This window comes from Phragmites australis, chromosome 9, assembly GCF_958298935.1.
Source record: "Phragmites australis chromosome 9, lpPhrAust1.1, whole genome shotgun sequence".
NCBI classification, from domain to species: Eukaryota; Viridiplantae; Streptophyta; class Magnoliopsida; order Poales; family Poaceae; genus Phragmites; species Phragmites australis.
This window is the reverse complement of record NC_084929.1, coordinates 30594157-30613732: the sequence shown is the minus strand read 5'-3', so window position 1 is coordinate 30613732 and position 19576 is coordinate 30594157. Positions and strand designations below refer to the sequence as shown.

The 19576-nt window shown below is 42.6% G+C and overlaps 1 protein-coding gene across 1 annotated transcript; it reads left to right on the top strand.

The window, feature by feature from the left end:
- The first annotated feature begins 65 nt into the window (after positions 1 to 65).
- LOC133929097 (leucine-rich repeat receptor protein kinase HPCA1-like) lies at positions 66 to 5959 on the top strand. The gene is made up of 19 exons (XM_062375698.1): positions 66 to 533; positions 716 to 836; positions 946 to 1017; positions 1429 to 1503; positions 1602 to 1673; positions 1785 to 1946; positions 2055 to 2126; positions 2200 to 2271; positions 2387 to 2458; positions 2550 to 2618; positions 2719 to 2793; positions 2878 to 2949; positions 3040 to 3174; positions 3274 to 3749; positions 3838 to 3999; positions 4226 to 4365; positions 4520 to 4739; positions 4849 to 5081; positions 5235 to 5959. The coding sequence occupies exons 1-19, from the start codon at positions 227 to 229 to the stop codon at positions 5727 to 5729; spliced, it is 3102 nt and encodes a 1033-aa protein (XP_062231682.1). The 5' UTR covers positions 66 to 226; the 3' UTR covers positions 5730 to 5959.
- The last annotated feature ends 13617 nt before the right edge of the window (positions 5960 to 19576 follow it).

The window sequence follows — 19576 nt, the reverse complement described above, 5'->3', positions numbered from 1 at the left end:
GCCACCGACCGTCGTCCGAGGGATTAACAAACGTTTCTTATCGGCGTTAGCTTTTCCATTGCATTGGCGGCCAGCTCGTTTTCCTTCCTCTCCTTTGACCAGGGGTGCAACGAAGCGAAGGCGCGTGGGCTCGCCTGCCATTTGCTTGGGTTGACCTCTTCCCTGCGCAGCCGCGCTGGGGAGGAAGAAGACGCAGGGAGTTGGTGCCCCCCTCGCCATTCAATGCATGTATAACAGTACAGCGAGGCTTGGTGTCATGACCTTGCGGATCGGAGGGGCTCACCTTACAAGTTGTGCAGCTCTCTCTCTCTCTCTCTCTCTCTCTCTCTCTCTCTCTCTCTCTCCCCCTGGGTTTTGCGTTGAGACGGATAGAGAAGAAGAGTTCACGGCCAGGGCCAACCACGCAGGGGGAGCGTGCCTCCGGGTTCCGATCATGAAGGCGCCGGCGCGGTGGCGGGTCCTGCCGCCGCTGCTTCTCGTGCTGCTGCTGGCAAGCCTTCCTGCCGGCTTCTGCGACACCAACTCACAAGATGGTTAGTGCGGTTAGCTCTGCTTCTTGCACGCACGTTCTGTTCGTTTCGTGGATTTCCATTTCATTAGTTCACGGGGGAAGATGCCAGGATAGGTCCTGCAAGAAACTAGACAGGATTTTGACCCAAGATTGCTTCTTTTGCTAGTAATTTCCCTCTATTTTTTTTAAAAAAAATCTCTGCAGTTTCTGCTCTCCAATCTCTGATGAGCCAATGGAAGAACTACCCGTCCAGCTGGTCGTCGAGCGACCCCTGCGGCCTGCAGTGGGTCGGTATCATGTGCAACAACGGCAGGGTGACGTCGCTGTGAGTACCAGGCCATGGCTGTGCCGCTGTGCAGTTCGCTTCCTGCATCGATCGATTTCATGTTGTCATGCAACCACCTTATCGTAACATCGTGCGTGCTCGTTTGCAGGAGGCTGTCAAGTGTCAACGTTCAGGGTACGCTCAGCAACAGCATCGGCCAGCTCAGCCAGCTCGTGTACCTGTAAGTCACCTGCCTCCCCCAACCTCTATCGGAATCATTAGCTGCAAAACACCTTGGTTTACAAGGCATGAGCTTGGATGATTCTATAGCATTTCAGATGATTCAGGATAGAAAGGTTTTGAATTCGTCAGAACAGCTTTGCTTCTAGTTTATAAACTCTGCTTTCTTCAGCCTTGGGCTGTTGAGCTAAGCTGACCAATTCAAGTTTACCAGATTTTAAGTTCTGACTAGTCTGGTGACGCAATGGATTAGGTTATTCTATTATTAAGGCGAGGTTACCAGGAATTAAACAAAATACACTTGAATGTATATTGCAAAAAAAAAAATTGATCTGTTAAGTTCTAAGTCACACTGGTTTACCTTGCGTAAGAGAAGAAAAGGTGTTCTTGCTCACAACATAAGCATTTGCAGGGATCTTTCCTTCAACATTGGTCTCGGTGGTCCGATGCCTGCTTCGATCGGGAGCCTCTCTCAGCTTACTACACTGTATGCACAGAATTAGTCTTTGTTGTTGATCCTACTTTTCCTCATCAGACATACACAATCACCAACAAACTTTATGACAAACGCACTGTACTTGTCAGGATCTTGGCTGGCTGCAGCTTCACAGGAGGCATTCCACAAGAACTAGGCAACCTACCACAGCTCTCATTCCTGTAAGTATTAGCTTGTTTATCCAGATGAAACATCCATCACAACTTTCTGTTCTTACACTCCTTCTGATTTGACAGACAAAATTAACTGGTTATGTCGCACATTCTCTTTAGGGCACTGAATTCAAACAAGTTTACGGGCAAAATACCGCCTTCACTTGGTCTACTCTCAAACCTCTTCTGGTTGGATCTGGCTGATAATCAGCTTTCTGGACCTATCCCGATCTCAACAGCAACGACACCAGGGCTTGATCTACTTACCCACACAAAGCACTTGTAAGTAGTGCCAATCTTATTTTCTGCTCTTGATTATGTAAGCAAGATCAAAATGTATGCACCTCCCTTTCATCTGTTTCATATTTCTAAATTCTGATCTATGGACAGCCATTTCAATAAGAACCGGTTATCTGGAACGCTTACAGGCCTCTTCAACTCCAATATGACTCTGATACACATGTAAGGGATCACAAGACTTTTCATATCATATTGATAAATGCATCCTCTAACTCGTCACGTCATCTTTTTTCAGATTGTTCGATAGCAATCAGCTTTCTGGCTCAATCCCAGCAGAGATAGGGGGCGTTTCAACACTCCAAGTTCTGTGAGTATCTTATAACCAGTGGAATTCACGAATATTCCACCAAGATTGTTCTATTATATTTTCCTTTTTTGAACAAAATTTGTCATATCTTTGACTTGCTTTGCATCTTTGATAGGCGACTAGATAGGAACGGTTTTGGGGGAGCAGTTCCTCCGAACATCAGCAACTTGGTTAATCTAAATGAGCTGTAAGTGACCTGTGATCTTAAACGTTCAGCTAAGATAAGATCTCCTATATCAATGGTGGTGCCTATTCAGTAAAAATGTGGGGTTCTGCAGGAACTTGGCAAGCAACAAGCTCACTGGATCACTGCCAAATCTTAGCAGCATGACCAAATTGAATGTTGTGTAAGGCACCAAGTCACTAACTATAACGCTGCTATGCTGCTTTGTCCAATCATACAAATTGTCTGGATAATTTCTGATGAATCTGTTCTTTCATAACCAGGGATTTAAGCAACAACTCATTCGCCGCTTCAGTAGCCCCAAACTGGTTCACAACGTTAACATCCCTTACTTCTGTGTGAGTAATATAAGGCTACTCACTCTTTAAATCAATATCGCTGGAACAATTTTTCACTCATCCTGATATGTTTTTATCAATCAGATCCATAGCTTCCGGACAACTTTCTGGCGAGGTCCCCAAGAGTCTCTTCACATTGCCCCAGCTGCAGCAAGTGTAATGTTCTTGCGACGTATACTCGAATTAAGTTTTAATAAGCAAAAAAGTACCTTTTGTGTTTACCTGTTTATGTCGCTGACCAGACAGTGTACTGAGCAAAAACGCATTCAACGGGACACTTGAGATCACAGGCAACATCAGCAAACAACTGCAGGCTATTAATCTCCTGGAGAACCGTATATTGTCTGTCAACGTCACCCCAAGCTACAACAACACTCTGGTGTAAGAACCTGCAAACTCAGCCCCAAGATCCACAAAATTGCTCTTTTTACCCATCCATTCAGCAACCCTGCATTTCTTGTTTGTCAAACCTGCATACAGGCTATTTGGGAATCCGGTGTGCGTGGATCCAGATTTATCACGCTTCTGCAGCATCCAGCAGGAGAACATGATAGCATACAAGACTAGCCTGGCCAAGTGTGCCTCGACAGCTTCATGTTCAAATTCTCAGAGTCTGAACCCTGCAAACTGCGGATGTGCCTATTCATACAACGGAAAGATGGTCTTCAGAGCGCCATCCTTCACGGACTTGACAAGCAGCGCCCCTTTTCAGCAACTGGAGACAAGCCTCTGGAGACAACTGGCTCTGCGTGACGACTCAGTTTACCTCTACGATATCCATTTCAACAGTGACAACTACCTCCAGGTTCAAGTGAAGCTGTTCCCATCTTCAGGGGTGTCCTTCAACCTGTCAGAACTGATAAAGATTGGCTTTTATCTCAGCAACCAGACCTACAAACCACCCACAAAATTTGGTCCTTATTACTTCATTGCAGATCCATATGCACCCTTGTCAGGTACAACACCTTAGTTTCACCACGCAAAACTCCCACTTGTATACAATTAGTATGATGGTTTGAAATTCACTGTGACTTTCTGTGTCAGGTGCTTCTGCTGGTGGTAAAAAATCACAGATCAGTACAGGTGCTATCGCTGGAATTGCGGTAGCTGGTGGACTTCTTGTGATTGCCCTCATTGCCATGGTATTATTTGCTTTACGACACAAGAAACGGGCTAAGGAAATGACGGGACGAGCAGACCCTTTCGGTAAGGATTTTAAAACTTGTGTGTATTTCAATTCCTGTTATTTCACTGACAGCGCCGCTAAACTATTCAGCGAGGAAAGCTTTAGAAGCTTACAATCATTTTCATGGGTAGTTTTTTGTTTTAACGACGAAGTGTCACTGTTTGCAAACAATAGTAACCCAAATCAACCATGACAAGAATAATACTAAGTGTTAAATATGAACTGAATTTTGTTCCAAAATCACAGCTTCATGGGGAGTTTCTCAGAAAGACAGTGGTGGGGCTCCACAGCTCAAAGGAGCAAGGTTCTTCTCTTTCGATGAACTGAAGAACTGCACCAACAATTTCTCAGACAGCCATGAGATAGGCTCAGGGGGATATGGAAAGGTATCAAACAATATCAACTCACTATTCAGCTTTCTTAAAAGACGATTTGCACAAACAGTTATACCGTTGAATCATAATCCATTAGTTAGATAAATCTGCCTACACTTTTAAAAAATCAGGCAACTTACAAATATCGAAATTGGTAAATTAAAAGGTGTATAAAGGAACACTTGTGGATGGAACGCGGGTGGCGATAAAGCGAGCAGAACCCGGATCCATGCAAGGCGTGGTGGAGTTCAAGAATGAGATCGAGCTGCTCTCCAGGGTTCATCACAGGAACCTTGTGAGCCTGATCGGCTTCTGCTACGAACAAGGGGAGCAGATGCTGGTGTACGAGTATGTCTCCAACGGAACATTGAGAGAGAACTTGATAGGTACATTTAGCAACCAACTCCATGACAGTGCCAGAAATCTATAGACACAAATTGTCATCTCGCTTGTGCTCAAAGCAATCAATCTGTATGTGCACGATCTATCATGCAGCGAGAGGGACGTACCTGGACTGGAAGAAAAGGCTCAGGATTGCGATCGGGTCAGCGAGGGGGCTAGCATACCTTCACGAGCTCGCCGACCCGCCGATCATCCACCGGGACGTCAAGTCCACCAACATCCTCCTCGACGATAACCTGAAAGCCAAGGTCGCCGACTTCGGCCTCTCCAAGCTCGTCGCTGACACCGAGAAGGGCCACGTCTCCACTCAAGTGAAAGGGACACTGGTAAGCAGCACTAGTGCTCAATTTCTTTGCAATCTCTTATCATGACTCATACATATATAATCTTGTGCATAAAGATCGTAGAAACCTAAAAATGATTAGTTTGACAATAGAAATTGACACCAAGCATATTGTTTTTTTTTTAATGTTTGATAGGGTTATCTGGACCCGGAGTACTACATGACGCAGCAGCTATCGGAGAAGAGCGACGTGTACAGCTTTGGGGTGGTGATGCTGGAGCTGGTGAGCGGGCGGCAGCCGATCGAGAGCGGCAAGTACATCGTGCGCGAGGTCAGGCTAGCCATCGACCCGAACGACCGCGACCACTACGGGCTGCGGGGCCTCCTCGACCCGGCGATCCGGGACGCCGCGCGCACCGCGGGGTTCAGGCTGTTCGTGCAGCTGGCGATGCGGTGCGTGGACGAGTCGGCGGCGACGCGGCCGGCCATGGGGGAGGTGGTGAAGGAGATCGAGGCCATGCTGCAGAACGAGGCCGACGGGGTCAGCTCAGCCGGCTCGTCGGCCAACGAGTTCGCCGGCGCGGGGGGCGCGCGCGCGCACCCGTACAGCGACGTCGAGATCACGAGAGGGTCGTACGGGGGAGACAACGCGTCAGAGTACATGCCGTACTTCGAGGTCAAGCCCAAGTAGGATCATATTTCAGATGTGTTCTTACCCCATTTTTGTTGCAGCTTGCGACATGCATTGAAGATTTGTATGGATGTGATGCGTATTCATTGGTTTGTCGAGCTTTTACCATGCATGCTACGTGCAACCTATCATGAGATTCGTGACACAACAAAATGTACATGGCTAGAAGTATGGATTTGCCAACATAAGGTGCTTGATTTTTTTGTTCTTATTAAAGTCACATTTCTTTATCTTTAGCTCTTCTCGTGATTCATGTTCTGGCAAACGGCGGGTTCGAATTCAGGATCTATTATTCACTACAACAGAAATTGTTTTCACAATCGACTTTTAACCGTTTTTTCAGTGGGGTTCAAACCGACAAAAAAAAAAGGATTGTAAAAATAAGCAACTACTCCAGTCGACTATAAGAACCGACTGTAATAATCTTTATTATAGTCTGTTGCTACCACAAATCAACTAAGCTAACTAAAATATTGTAGTCAATTCGTAACATAAATTGCGTGCACTATGATGAGTAGTACAATCGGTTCCATATTAAAACTAACTGAGATATGGTCCGTACTATACTGAGTAGTAAAGTTGGTTCGTTACCGAAACCAGCTATAATATTTTTCATATTGTAATTGGTTGTTTATATCAATCGATTGCACTATGCTGTAGTAAAATCGGTTCATTACTAGAACCCGCTGTAATATTGTCTGTATTATAGTCAGTTATTCGTATTAACCGATTGTACTATGTTGAGTAGTTAAGTTGGTTCTTTACTAGAACCGGTAGTAATACTGCCCGTATTGCAGTCAATTGTTCATATGAACCGACTATAATATGAAGAGTAGTACAATTAGTTCGTTACTGAAACTTACTATAATATTTTGAGTAGTCGATTAGACGCCCCACTCTCGATCTAATCGATCAGTTTAACCAGTGTGGTCCATATTGTTCGTTACCGGAACCGGTCTTGTTCGTATTGTTTGTTACCAGAACTGGTTGCAATATTTTGAGCAGTTGATTAGATCGCCCCCACTCTCAGTCTAACCGACTGGTCCCCAAGTGTGATTGGTTAGACCGAGAGTGGGAGCTGGTTTAACAGACTCCTACACTTTTTTGTAGGTTTTTCATGAACAAGAACAGATAAAACTAGCATAGTTGTATAGCATGAGTATATTTTAGACATGTATGCAACATGAGTACATATCTCTTTGAAAGGACAGTGATATCGTATAGATGGGAGTGAATATGCCTTTTAACAAAACTTCGACCCCTTTTATTATTTGGCCTAAAATTACAGCAGAAATAAACTAATAGATTTTTTATAATTGAAAAACCTAAATATTCTAGACTCGACTAGTGCACAATCACCTTAAATAAGTGTTAAGGTTAGAATACTAGAGTGTGAAAAAGATTATTCAAATCTAATAAGATATGCAAAAACTCCAATCGAAAGTTTCAATTTTATTGTTCATTGAAAAAAAAAATCCGATTTTACTGTTCAACAAAACTTCCGATCAGCTCAGAAAACAAAATTGAATATCGCGAAATTAACTCAATGCATATATAAATAAACATACAAGCATGAATATCAAAGTAATGCACAAGAGTATGAAATACAGAGACAAATGATTTGTTACTAAAGTTCGGATATCCACAGATATCCTACATCTCTGTTGAGGAAGCTCGATCACACTTGAGCTAGGTCATTTTCAACCTTTTTCCTTACGAGGCTGCACACATGCACTCCTCGTCTCTATTATGGTCAACTCTTTCTCCACTCTAGAGATAGTGAGTTCCACAACCACTTTCGGGCCTCCTTACAATCTTCACTTGAGGAGATCGCCGGCAATCCACCATCGAACCGTCTAGGAGACGGTGGTCTCCAAGAGTAAGAAATTCCTAAACTCGCACACGATCAACACCGAGTGCTCAAACACTCGTAACTAATACGACACATGTGAGCAACCCAAGCTTCACACACCTCACTCTATTCTTACTAAGCCACAAAGGCTTGATTCTCATAAAATATTGGTAAAGTTAGGAGGGGAGCACTCAAAGACGAAACACCAAGTTCTAACACCTCTCACAAGCACCACAAAGTTAGCAAAATTACTTCCAAAGCTATACCCCACGCAAGGAGGCAAAGGGGTATAAATACCCCACTCTGAAAAACTAACCATTTCAAAGCATTATGGCCTAACCCGAAACTTCCGAGTCCTAAGTCAGAAGTTCCAACTTAGGTTGAAATGTTACCATTACAACAATTCTTCTATTCAAAAGTTAATCAAATTCGGAACTTCTGGTCCAAAATGGGAACTTCCGGTTTCATGAGAAAACCAAAACCAAGAGATTCCTTCCGGATTGAACCCGGTACTACTGACTAACTCGAAACTTCGAGTCCAAAACCGGAACTTCCTGTTTCAGCACAACTGACACTCTTAAGAACGGCGATAACTTTTGATCCCGATATCTGATTTTGATGATTTCAAACTCTATAGAAAGCTTATTCAGAGCGCTACACATCCCTACTAAATTTATGATCTCAACCACATTGGATCAAAAATAGGAACACTCTGAAAACCATTCAGACACTTCCACCCATTGTACAAAGCTTAATCTTCCAAGATTAAACTAGTTATCATATAGGATATGTGAATCACCACTAAGGCTTGGACACAACCACTTTTCTCCATTAAGACCGACAACAACAAAGGGTTAATTCTAAAACACTTTTTAATACCCTGGACTTGTAAAGCGCACTCTAAACACAAACACATCCCGCACTAAGCATATGGTTTAAGCACTTGACACAACAATCGAGCAATACTTTTGGTAGTCCCTCTTGATAGTACCGCTATCGATCCTATAACCCGGTCTCCCACCAAACACTTTGAGACTGGCAAAACTAGAAAACCTATTCTAGTTATACATTTGCCTTGAGCAATCCCATCGAACTTGATGAACATATCATCCAAACCCCGACGCTTCTCGTAGCTTTTCAAGGCTCGTCATCAACTCATCTTCTCTTGATGATGATGATAATCCTCGCTTCTATCTTGATCTTCACTTGATCTCCGAAAGCTTAATGAAGCTTTGTTGATAGCTTCCCACGCACAAAGCATAGGAGATTTTGCTCTTCGCGTCATCTTCATTTGGTTCGCTACCAAAGTATGAACCGTAAGCATCAAGCATATAAGTTGTCCACTAAGTTTGTCTTGATCTTGGTTTTCCAACTTGGCATATTGAACATGTCAATTCAACTCATGCCTTCTTATAGAACCTAACCCCAACGCACTCTCAAGCACAAAGTACAGAGGTTAGCCTATAAAACCTAATTTATAACTTTATAAATTAAGTCACTTGATCTTCACAAGTAACTTAGTTTTCACTCTTATTGTCAATCTTCATATGGAACCTAACTCCACTTATTCTCAAGCACATAGCACATGAGTTAGTTCATAAAATATAATTGACAGTCTCATACCTTTAGTTACTTAATCTTCACAAAGTAACTTAGCCTTCATGCTTATTATCAATCTTATTGAAACTATTCTCAATCTCCGAGATCTCTTCCACTCTAGCTTCATCACATAAGCATCACCTAGAGCTCATTCATCTCGATGCATCTCTCTTGATCACACGATATTCCTCAATGAATTAATGCTCTATCAATCATGCATCTCCTATGGAATAACCTATTAACAATTCTCAACACAATTATTAATCTATATGTATTGTCATTAATTACCAAAATCACACTTAGAGATAGATAAACCTTCAATATCCCTATTGTGACCATTCTCAACCTTCGAGATCTCTTCCACTTTAGCTTCTCCTTCATCACATAAGCATCACCTAGAGCTCATTCATTTCGATGCATCTCTCTTGATCATATGACATTCCTCAATGAATTCATGCTCTATCAATCATGCATCTCCTATGAAACAACCTACTAACAATTTTCTACACAATTGTTAATCCATTGGTATTGTCATTAATTATCAAAACCACATTTAGGGTTAGATAAACCTTCACTCTCTAATATACACAATGACAAAAACAAGTGAATACTAATCATGACAGACATGATGGAATAATTAATTGCCTAAACATAACTAGGATAATGATGCAAAATAATCACTTTATCCTAGCCCACCCTTTGACTCATCATCATATGCCAACAAAATAATCCGCATCTATAACTGAAAATAGACAAAAACAACAAAGTAGTAGAATGATTCATTTGCCAATATGTGGCCTCCTATCATCAGTCAATGTATTTGAATTGGAAAGCCATGGTGAGAAGTATAGTGCCGAGACAGATCTCTAAACTACAAATTCAACTTAAATTCCTGAAAAGAGACAACCATCTATCACTTTGGATTGTAAAATCAATTTAAATTCTCCTAGAGTCTCGCAGATTAGGGCACAAAACATCATAACTATCATATATATGTGGGCTCATAAATGGCAAAAGTAGAATAACCTCCCTATCACCATTGTGCACCTTGTTTTTGTTATCTCAATGAATATGTCATCTGATGATCATTGAAAGAAGATTCATAGTGATAATATTGGTGGAAGAATAATCACTTCATTCTAGCCCATTCTTTACCTTATCCTTATAGGCCAACAATATAATCACCATTTTCATTTGTTACTGAAAATGGACAAAAGTAGCAAAGCAATTCACTTGCCAATATTGACATAATGACCTAAAGCAAGGAAGAAAAGAAGCTAAAAATAAACAGAAAAGGGCCTCAGCTCAGGGGCACAAGTTGTAAAATCAGCAACGTGGATTGTCATTATTACACACCTTCTTGCTCCACACCTCATAGAATATGAGAGAGATTGAAAAAGAAAATATGTAATTGCAAGATCAAAAGGGCATTTCTACACCCTAAAACCTAGCCGATGAGGTGAGGGACTCCCCAGTTTTAAGTTGGGTGCATTGTCCTTTCACAACCAATGTGAGACTATTCCAACAATCTCCCCATTCATACAGATCCCTTAGTTATTCACCGCCCCTTCACCGTACATTGACGGTCCCTCAGGCCATGTCCACTGGCACAAACGGTCCATCGGATCTTCACACACACTCATATCCATCAGGCCAAAGATTGTAGCCACACCTTGTGGATTGGGCTCTGATATCAATTGTGACATCGAAATGCCTTTTCTACACCCCAAAAGCTAGCCGATGTGGTGAGAGCCTCCCTAGTTTTAAGTTGGACGTATTGCCCTTCCACAACCAATATGGAAATATTCCAAAAGAATCTATTAATTTGTTTGTCTAATGAGCTTTCTCTATGCAGGCTACATGGGCCAATGTCCAGATGTACAAGGCGTACCTAGACTTCATTGCCCTGTTTGACGACCTCATGATCGGTGACGTGAGGTGGACCCCGTACACCTACGAGGGCATATTCAGATGTACCCCCTATGGATTGTCTTCATTGTGCACACGAGACTGAGAATAATGGCTAACAATGAATGCCATCATCTTCGTCGAGGACTACACGGCGCATCAGATTATGTGTCAATTTGATCGGTACCAATAGTTCCCTACCCTCGTCTAAATCATGCCTGCTCACGTGCACATGTACATTTTATGATTCATTTCTTTGAATATTCAGTCACACACCTTATCTTATGTATTAACTCATCTTGCAAGATGTCACAGAAGGGTACGTCGTTAACTACCCTGTGGGCGCCACGTATTCAATAGTTGATAGCGCACTAGGATGACGGGGCAGAGGGCATGGTTGATGAGGACTGGTAAGGAGGCATTCATGGACTACCTGACTTGTTTTCTACCTCAGACATGGACCCACAAGTGACGTACACATCGTCTAAGGTTCAGACTCATGTGGCGCACGTGCAGGATACTTATTCGGTGAACAGAGACCAGGCTCAATCATTGGCGGTACATTTAATCAACACCAACAATAGTTGTACGCTAAATTTAACTTACAAAGAACTTGTATCAACCTACATAATATTTTTTTGTAGAGGGACCTCGTGTAACAGATAGGGGTGGAGGCCGGCACTAACATCGAGTGACTAGACAATATAATAGATGTCCCTTCCTCCAAAATACATAGTGTGTTCCACATGATCTATGAGAAGGTGCAGAAGATCATGAAGATGTTCACTTGTAGGTCCACTCCAGACATTGCTTATCAACCCCCCACCGCTTGACCGGCTTAGACGCCTTCTGTTCCACCCCTTCGCGATGATGCCACTAGATCTGACGTACGCTGAGCACTACTGCAGTAGCTCCTCCAGGTTGTATTACACTTGTGCTAGTGAGCATTACGGTGATAGCTCCTCTAGACTGTCTTACACTGGTCCCGGTGAGCATTATGACAACAGCTCCTCCAGATCGTTTTACACTGGTGCTAGAGAGCCAGGTACCTATGTCAAGAATACATTATGTACTTCATTAATTTCACATTCACAATTCATGCTAACATGGTTTTCTCTGTAAACCACATGCAAAGATTGAGGATTTCGATGGCATACATGCTACGATGTAGTACCTTGAGCAGGTCATCAGGGAGGGTACCACAAACTTCTCGACTGGCTTTGACGTCTTCCTCGGGCCGGGTCATACGTAGGACAAGATTATGCCCTCCCAGCTAGGCGACGCACCTCTCATAGGCACGCAACAAACCTAGGAGGAGTAGGTGACGCCAGTTCCCAGCGGTCAGCCTCCGCGGATAGTCATCCTGCCGGACCCTCTCACATACTCAACGGACCACATGAGAGCAAGGGGCCACAGGATTCCAAGAATAGGGGATCGTCCCAAAGTGGGGACACAGTTAGGGAGTAGTTTAGGGATTACGTTGCTTATATCTTATATTATGCACATATTATTCTACTATGTTAGTATCCTACATTCAGTTTATTTTTTCAACTCCTGTCCTCCGTCAGCATCGTGACATAGGACTCCACTCAACTGTTCCGTCAGGATTACGATGTCAAAATATAAAAAAATTAATCAATTCTAAAAAATCAGAATTTTCTATTTTAAAATCAATCCTAATTTCTTTTTTAATAGGTATATGTCACTCGTTGCAAGGGTCTGTCCATGCTGACAGCCCACACCGCTCTATCGCCTGTTGAGCGGGCGACATGAGTCTATATTTGCAATTTTCCAAAACAAACGTGTATATTTGCAATTTTTTGATTAAAAAATATAAGAATAAAAAATGACGCAGATCTCGCCATGTTGCTCTATCGCTATGTTTGTAATGAATTTTCCATTGTAGATGTAGTTTTACATAATTATTTATGTTTTGTTGCAATAATATTAGGGTTTTTATTGATGGTTGTCAAGTATGTCGGATATGTGTTAGTTTATGATTTTTTATGGGGACAATGAAATATTATATAGTCTAAAATGGGTAGTATTGTCTGTATTTCAGTCAATAGACAAGGGTATCTCCAGACCTATGCACAAAAGTGTTAGATACTTGTATACCTGATTAATGCATGGTTTCAAAATAGACCTCGGGATTCAAGAGATGACCATTAGCATTGTGGGCAATCGTTACAGAGAAGGCATATATTAGGAGGTGTTCCCACTCTTTGAAGATGAAGTATGGAAGAGGTACCTGCAGGATATTGTGCACAGATGTTGGTCTCCTATGTTGCTTGTGTAATGGAAGAATAAGGAGGCAGTTAGGGAGATACATGGTAGGGGTACACGGAGGAGGAGAGTGATGAGGAAGAGTATGAGGAGGATGTCTATTCGGATGGTGCACATTTACCAGATTATTCGAATAAACCTACCGGTGAGGCAGACGAGGGGGAAAGAATCCCTTCTCTAATTGAAAAGATGGAGCGGGATGATCGTGAGGCTAACGAATCTCTGAGTATGACATCTTGGATGATGAGGACGATGCTCCAGTTCTCGTGGACTGGGACAATCCTAACTTTAACAACCTTGTGATGAATGAGGGAAATCAAGTGGCCTGGGAGTATACGCAAAATGAGGTGACTCAAGGTGCTAGGTATCCTACCTGTCAGGCTATGAAGGATGATGTGACTCAATGGGTGACATCGCTTCAACGATAGTTTTATGTTGTCAAATTAAGCAAGAAGGAATATGATGTCAAGTGCGTGAATAAGGGTTGCCTGTGGCGGGTTCACGGCTTCAAGGGGAAGTGGGTTGAATATTGAGAGGTGTCGATTGTGGTCGAGCATGATGGACGAACTTGAGCCCAGCCATAGGAACATAACCTCATCCTTTGTCGCCAATGTGAGGTATGCCCAGATTGTGAATAACCTGAACTACAAATAGGAGTCCATAATCAGACGAATTGAGGATTACAAGTACACTATCGGCTATAACAAGGCATGTAGGGCGAAGAGGAAGGCAATCAAGATGAGGTTCGGGACCTACAAAGTGTCGTATGACAATATGCCATATTTGCTGAAGACCATTACTCGAAGGAACCTGGGGACGTATTACGACATTGATAAGTACACATTGCTATCCAAACCTGGCAAGTATGTCATGAAGCGATGTTTCTTTGTAATAGGGGAATGTATCGAAACTTTCAAGAATTGTCAGCCTATCTTGTGCATCGACGACACTTCCCTACCGACAAGTTCACGGGACATATCGTAACTACTATTGGGGTCGATGAGAACAATCAAGTTCTACCGTTAGCCTTTGCATTTGTGGAGGGTGAGGACAGTAGAAGTTGGTATTGGATCCTATAGCTTGTAAGGATGATAATCTGCTCGGCCGAACGTGTGCATTATACATGACCAACATGCTGGGATGCCCAAGGCAATTCTGGATCTGCAAAATAAAACGAACAATGGCTTGATTGGACTTGTGTGGCCAGATCTGTAGAGTAGGTGGTGCATAAGGTATTTGGGTGCAAATTTCTTCCGCCAATTCAAGAACAAGAACCTCATGAACATGTTCAAGCGGTTATGCGGTCAGAACCAGCAGCAGAAATTTGATGTCCTTTGGAAGACACTGGATGAGCTGATGAAGAAGCAAACACAGGGAGGCCCATGAGGGGGCCAAAGGATAAACCAATACCTCTTGAGTCCCTGCCAAAGGACAATGAATCTAGCATCACATGGAGGACCGGGTCACCTATCAGGCCATTTAATGAGCAGATTGAGAATGAGTCAAAGGAAAAGTGAGCTCTTCTCTATGATACAAATGGGGCTAGGTACGACATTATGACTACAAATTTAGCAGAGGTTTACAACTGGGTGATGAAAGATGTGAGGGGGTTGCCGCTGGTGGGTATTGTAGAGTTCATACTTCAAGGGGTATGCAAGTATTTCAGGGACAGCTATGCAGTAGCGCACATGACGTTGAATAATGCTGATATGATTTATGGATGACTAAGTACATGGAAGACAAGGAGGAGAATACAAAGATGCACAGGTAAAGATCATGAGAATTGCACAATACAAATATGAAATTCTATGTATGGACAAAGGAAGGAGAGGGGGCAAGTGTGAGAGAGTTATCCATGAGTGCACCATCTTCGATGACAGGTGCATTTGCACCTACTACAAGCCGATGCTACTACAGAAGCCATGCTCTGTGAGGAACCGTCCAAACAATATTCTAATTAATCATCAGTAGGATCATTATTTATAATCACAACCTCGATGATTAATCAGAATATCATCCCGATAGTCATGGCATGTGTTTTGTGCCTAAGATTGGAACACATACCTTTCCAACATAAGCAATCATAACTAAGCTTAATAAAGAGCGAGTAATTAAATCATATTACAAGTTCTTAAATATTTACAAGTTTAACAATTTACAGCAAAAGAGATCTAGAAGGATACTAAAACTGATCAACTTCTAGCGAAAATAGAAACTACGCAGTGGAAACAAAATCTAAAGACAGCAAAAGATGGGTGAATCCATATGCCCTTAGGCTTCACCCCAAAAGCGCGACCTCTGAGTAGTTGCCTACTCATTCCCGCCGCTAGCATCGGCGGGCGTGAAGTAGCCAAACACCGTCTCTTTCTCACCTGCAAAACCTGTTCAGCAGCTAAGTACGAAGGTACTCGCAAGACTTAATTCATATAGGGTACATATAAATAACCCAACTTTAAGGATTATGCATTGGACCATTAGCAAGGAAAAAGGCTATAAGGTTAAGTAAAACATATGCGCCCGCAACCTAGACACATATGTGTGAGTATCTAAACATAACCAACAACAATACAATTATACCCTGCAATAACTAGCTATACATAAAAGTAACTGAAACCATCATGAACAGATATCTAACACGAACCATCTCCACTATGACCAACATATCCAACCACAAACAACAACTTATGAGTCTACGATGGTGTGCATGGATATAAGGCATGCTCATGACCGAGAGCACGGTAGTTTGAACTGTTTTTACACCCTACAGGGGATACTACTTTACCCATATGACACGAGGACCATTCAGCTTGTGCCACCCGCTAAAGTGCACACTAGGGGGGGGGGGTACTCATGATAACCTTCCCTAATAAGCTCCAACCATTTGGATCGTGCATCGCTCGACACGGGGATATCTAGAACTACTCCTGGAGCAAACTAGAAGCCCCTACAAGCCCGTGAACAGGCCCAAATGATCATAGCTACAAAGGTATTCGGCTCGCCTTACTATTAGATCAGCATATAGTGAGTATGGTAAGTGCTAAAGCCAACGGCGGCCAACAGTTAGTGCTTAAACGATGCAAAGCGATCTACGGTGTCCAGGTTCCTTTCCCGAACTGCTATGAGGACTCCTCTTGAACAGAAAACACCCCTAACACTGCCCACATCTCGCCTTATACTCACCACTCATCCGGTCATCTCAACACTAAAGTATTTGTAAACTATAAGTGAGCCCTATGCTCGCGAACAATGGCATCACTGTCATTCGACTTCTACCGATCATTCCACCAGACCACCTCACGTACTCAGCTAACCAGGTAAGAGCGAGGAGGCGCAGGGTTCCGAGGACGAATGCGACCAAGGGCCTCATCCCTAAGAGGGGACATAACTTGAGGTAGCTATGTCATTGCTACTTTTATGGTGTTATGTAATGGTCTTTCTTTAAAGTACTATATTATTGTTACTGTCATAATATCTTTCTTCAAACTACTCATACAACGACCATTTCATCACAGTGGCATGAAAATATGTCGACCGAACGTATGATGGCATATACGATACCCTTTGTGGTGTACCGGCGCTTCACCTTACATGTCTTAGGGAATGAAAAATAGTACACGTAAAATACAAAATTAAATCCTCTGCCTACCGCAAAATCACATCAATATTACTCCCAGTTGTTCCTCTGACCTTCCATGAGAGGCAAGATATAGCTTCTTCTAACGTTTCTGGCTCTCTCTTGGGGCAATTGTTCCTGTAGTTCTTCGATGACGACGTGAAGGTGACAGATATATTCTTGAATGTGTGGTTCTATGCACAGGTCAATCTAGTACTGGAACCCATAATCATCCATCTGGAAAAAAATATAGATGAGACAAGTAAATGGTGTTGCGAAAATAGGAAAGAAGGCGAGTATAATTGCTTCGTACTCTGAAATGTGGACAATAGAAAAATCGATGTCTTGTGTCACCGAAATGCTCATAAAGTTGGACTACATCTTCATCTCCATGTCGATATGGCGGCCACAACGAGCAAGGAAGAACATTGTGGTTTCCGTAGAAATCTCTACCATATACGTCTAAATGGGGGTGTGGAGGTGATGGATCGATTGGATCATCGAGAGGATGAGGATACGCTATTCTCTCTATTCAATTTGAGGTCAGGAGATGTGTGAGTAGAGAATCGATTGGGTTGTGTTTATATACAAGATGTCCTGGTAGTAGTGGATATATGCGGCAACACATGTTCTTTCTTTACATTGTTTTGCAAAATAGATGCAATCAGATGTATACTCAACTTTTTGTAAATATCATTTATCATTGAGTAAAAAGGCATCACTGTCAAATGCTTCAAACAAGAACATGGTGCTTTAGACAAGAAGTGACGAAATGCTCATCTTTTAGCATGAAATGACAACACCTTGCTACAACACAACATATCTATCGTGACTCACACTTTAGACATAAAGTGACCACACGACTTATCTTTAACCATAAAATAACAACACCTCTATCACGACTCAAGCTTCACACACGAAGTGACCACAAGACAGAGCTTTAAGCATCCTATCCTATAGCTTGGACACATCCTGACTTCACGTAGTAAAATGATGAGGAAACACTCGCCCGTGACCTTATCCCTTCTTCTATAGTACCGCACATATTTCTCTCTCTGTCAGCGGACAATTTCAACATCCACACGAAAGGAATCCCTGAGACCCACCCTTGCATCGCAATAACTCCTCCTCCAACACATCCGACAGTTCCTAACAGTATAACCCCCTTGTGTATATAAGGGTAACTCATTCATGACTACTTCTTCTCCAACATAGTCCAACACAATCCCTTCTATGGTTTTCGGGTTCGACAAGGGTAAGGACAAAATGGGCCCTTACGAGCTATGGCGCGACATCCTTGACAGATGCAAGCATGAGGATGAAGAACAAAGGAGAAATGAGGACCAAGAGCAGAAGAAGAGGGAGATGGAGTTGGAGATAGAAGAGCACGAGGCATGCACGCCATGATGCGACTGCGGTATAATAGCAAGCCTGAAAACATTCCCGCTTGCCGCGGTTGCTTGGTTTTGTTGTGTGGTAAGTGTACATGATATCCTACCGTGCTACGAATTTTATCTAATTCACCTGATTCCCTCCAATAGTATGACAAGCCTAGTTACAAGTACGAATGGTACGTGGATGAAGAAGAGTATGCGAACATTAACTACAATTATGATGAGGCTGAGGCAATGAGGTGCGGGGATGTTGAACGGCCGAAGATGAGACTACAAGAGCTCAATGAAGAGTGGTGTGATAAGTACCTCACTACATGCGGTAACATGCAGGTCCTCCACAATGCGTGTGCGGTGTATCGGTTGTGCCGAGGCCTGTGGCACACGGAATGATATAATGATATGTGTGCAGCAAGCCCTACCCCCATGGATACAACTTCCAAGAGATCCACTAGGAATATCTGGATGAGAAGCCTCCATCTTTTCCATATACCTAGTAGATATTTTCTTGCACCCGACAATCTATCTTTCCATAAGGCATGCTTCGTTTAACGATGGAGTATTACATGCTATTATAACTTATCGTAGAATGTGTACGAGTCAGTGCATATTATCTTATGTATTGTATCTACAGATAGACAATGAATATTTACGATGACCCTTATTTATGATGTACTTTATTTTGTTCAATGAAATGGCTAGGTTTTATCATTGTACCAATACATTTTTCTAAGCCCAATGATTCTATAGGATTTCTTGTCTTCCATGCATAGACAACAATAACTCCTTGCTAAACTTTTGCAGAAAGAAATGACCACACCAAGCAACAACTTTCACAGAGAATCTCTGTGAATCATTAATGCCACAACTTTTCTAGCTTTTACAGCGAATCCTATGCACTAGCCCTCATGCAAGCCCATACACTCAGTCCTTGCACCAGCCCCCAGCCACTATAAATAACCCCACCCTCATCCATTGATACACCACTCATTTCTTAGCTCTCTCAACTGCAATGTCTTCCTCAACTCCACCGAAGTCCACCCAAGAAACATTAGGAGATTTTCATCCCTCAGGGGGTCGAACCGCCGATGTACTTATGTGGCAACTCTTGTAGGCTTTGCAAATCACAGGACATCTCCTACACATATAGTCTACGCTTTTTCATGTGTGCCAACTACCAGTACGATAAGTCTCGATA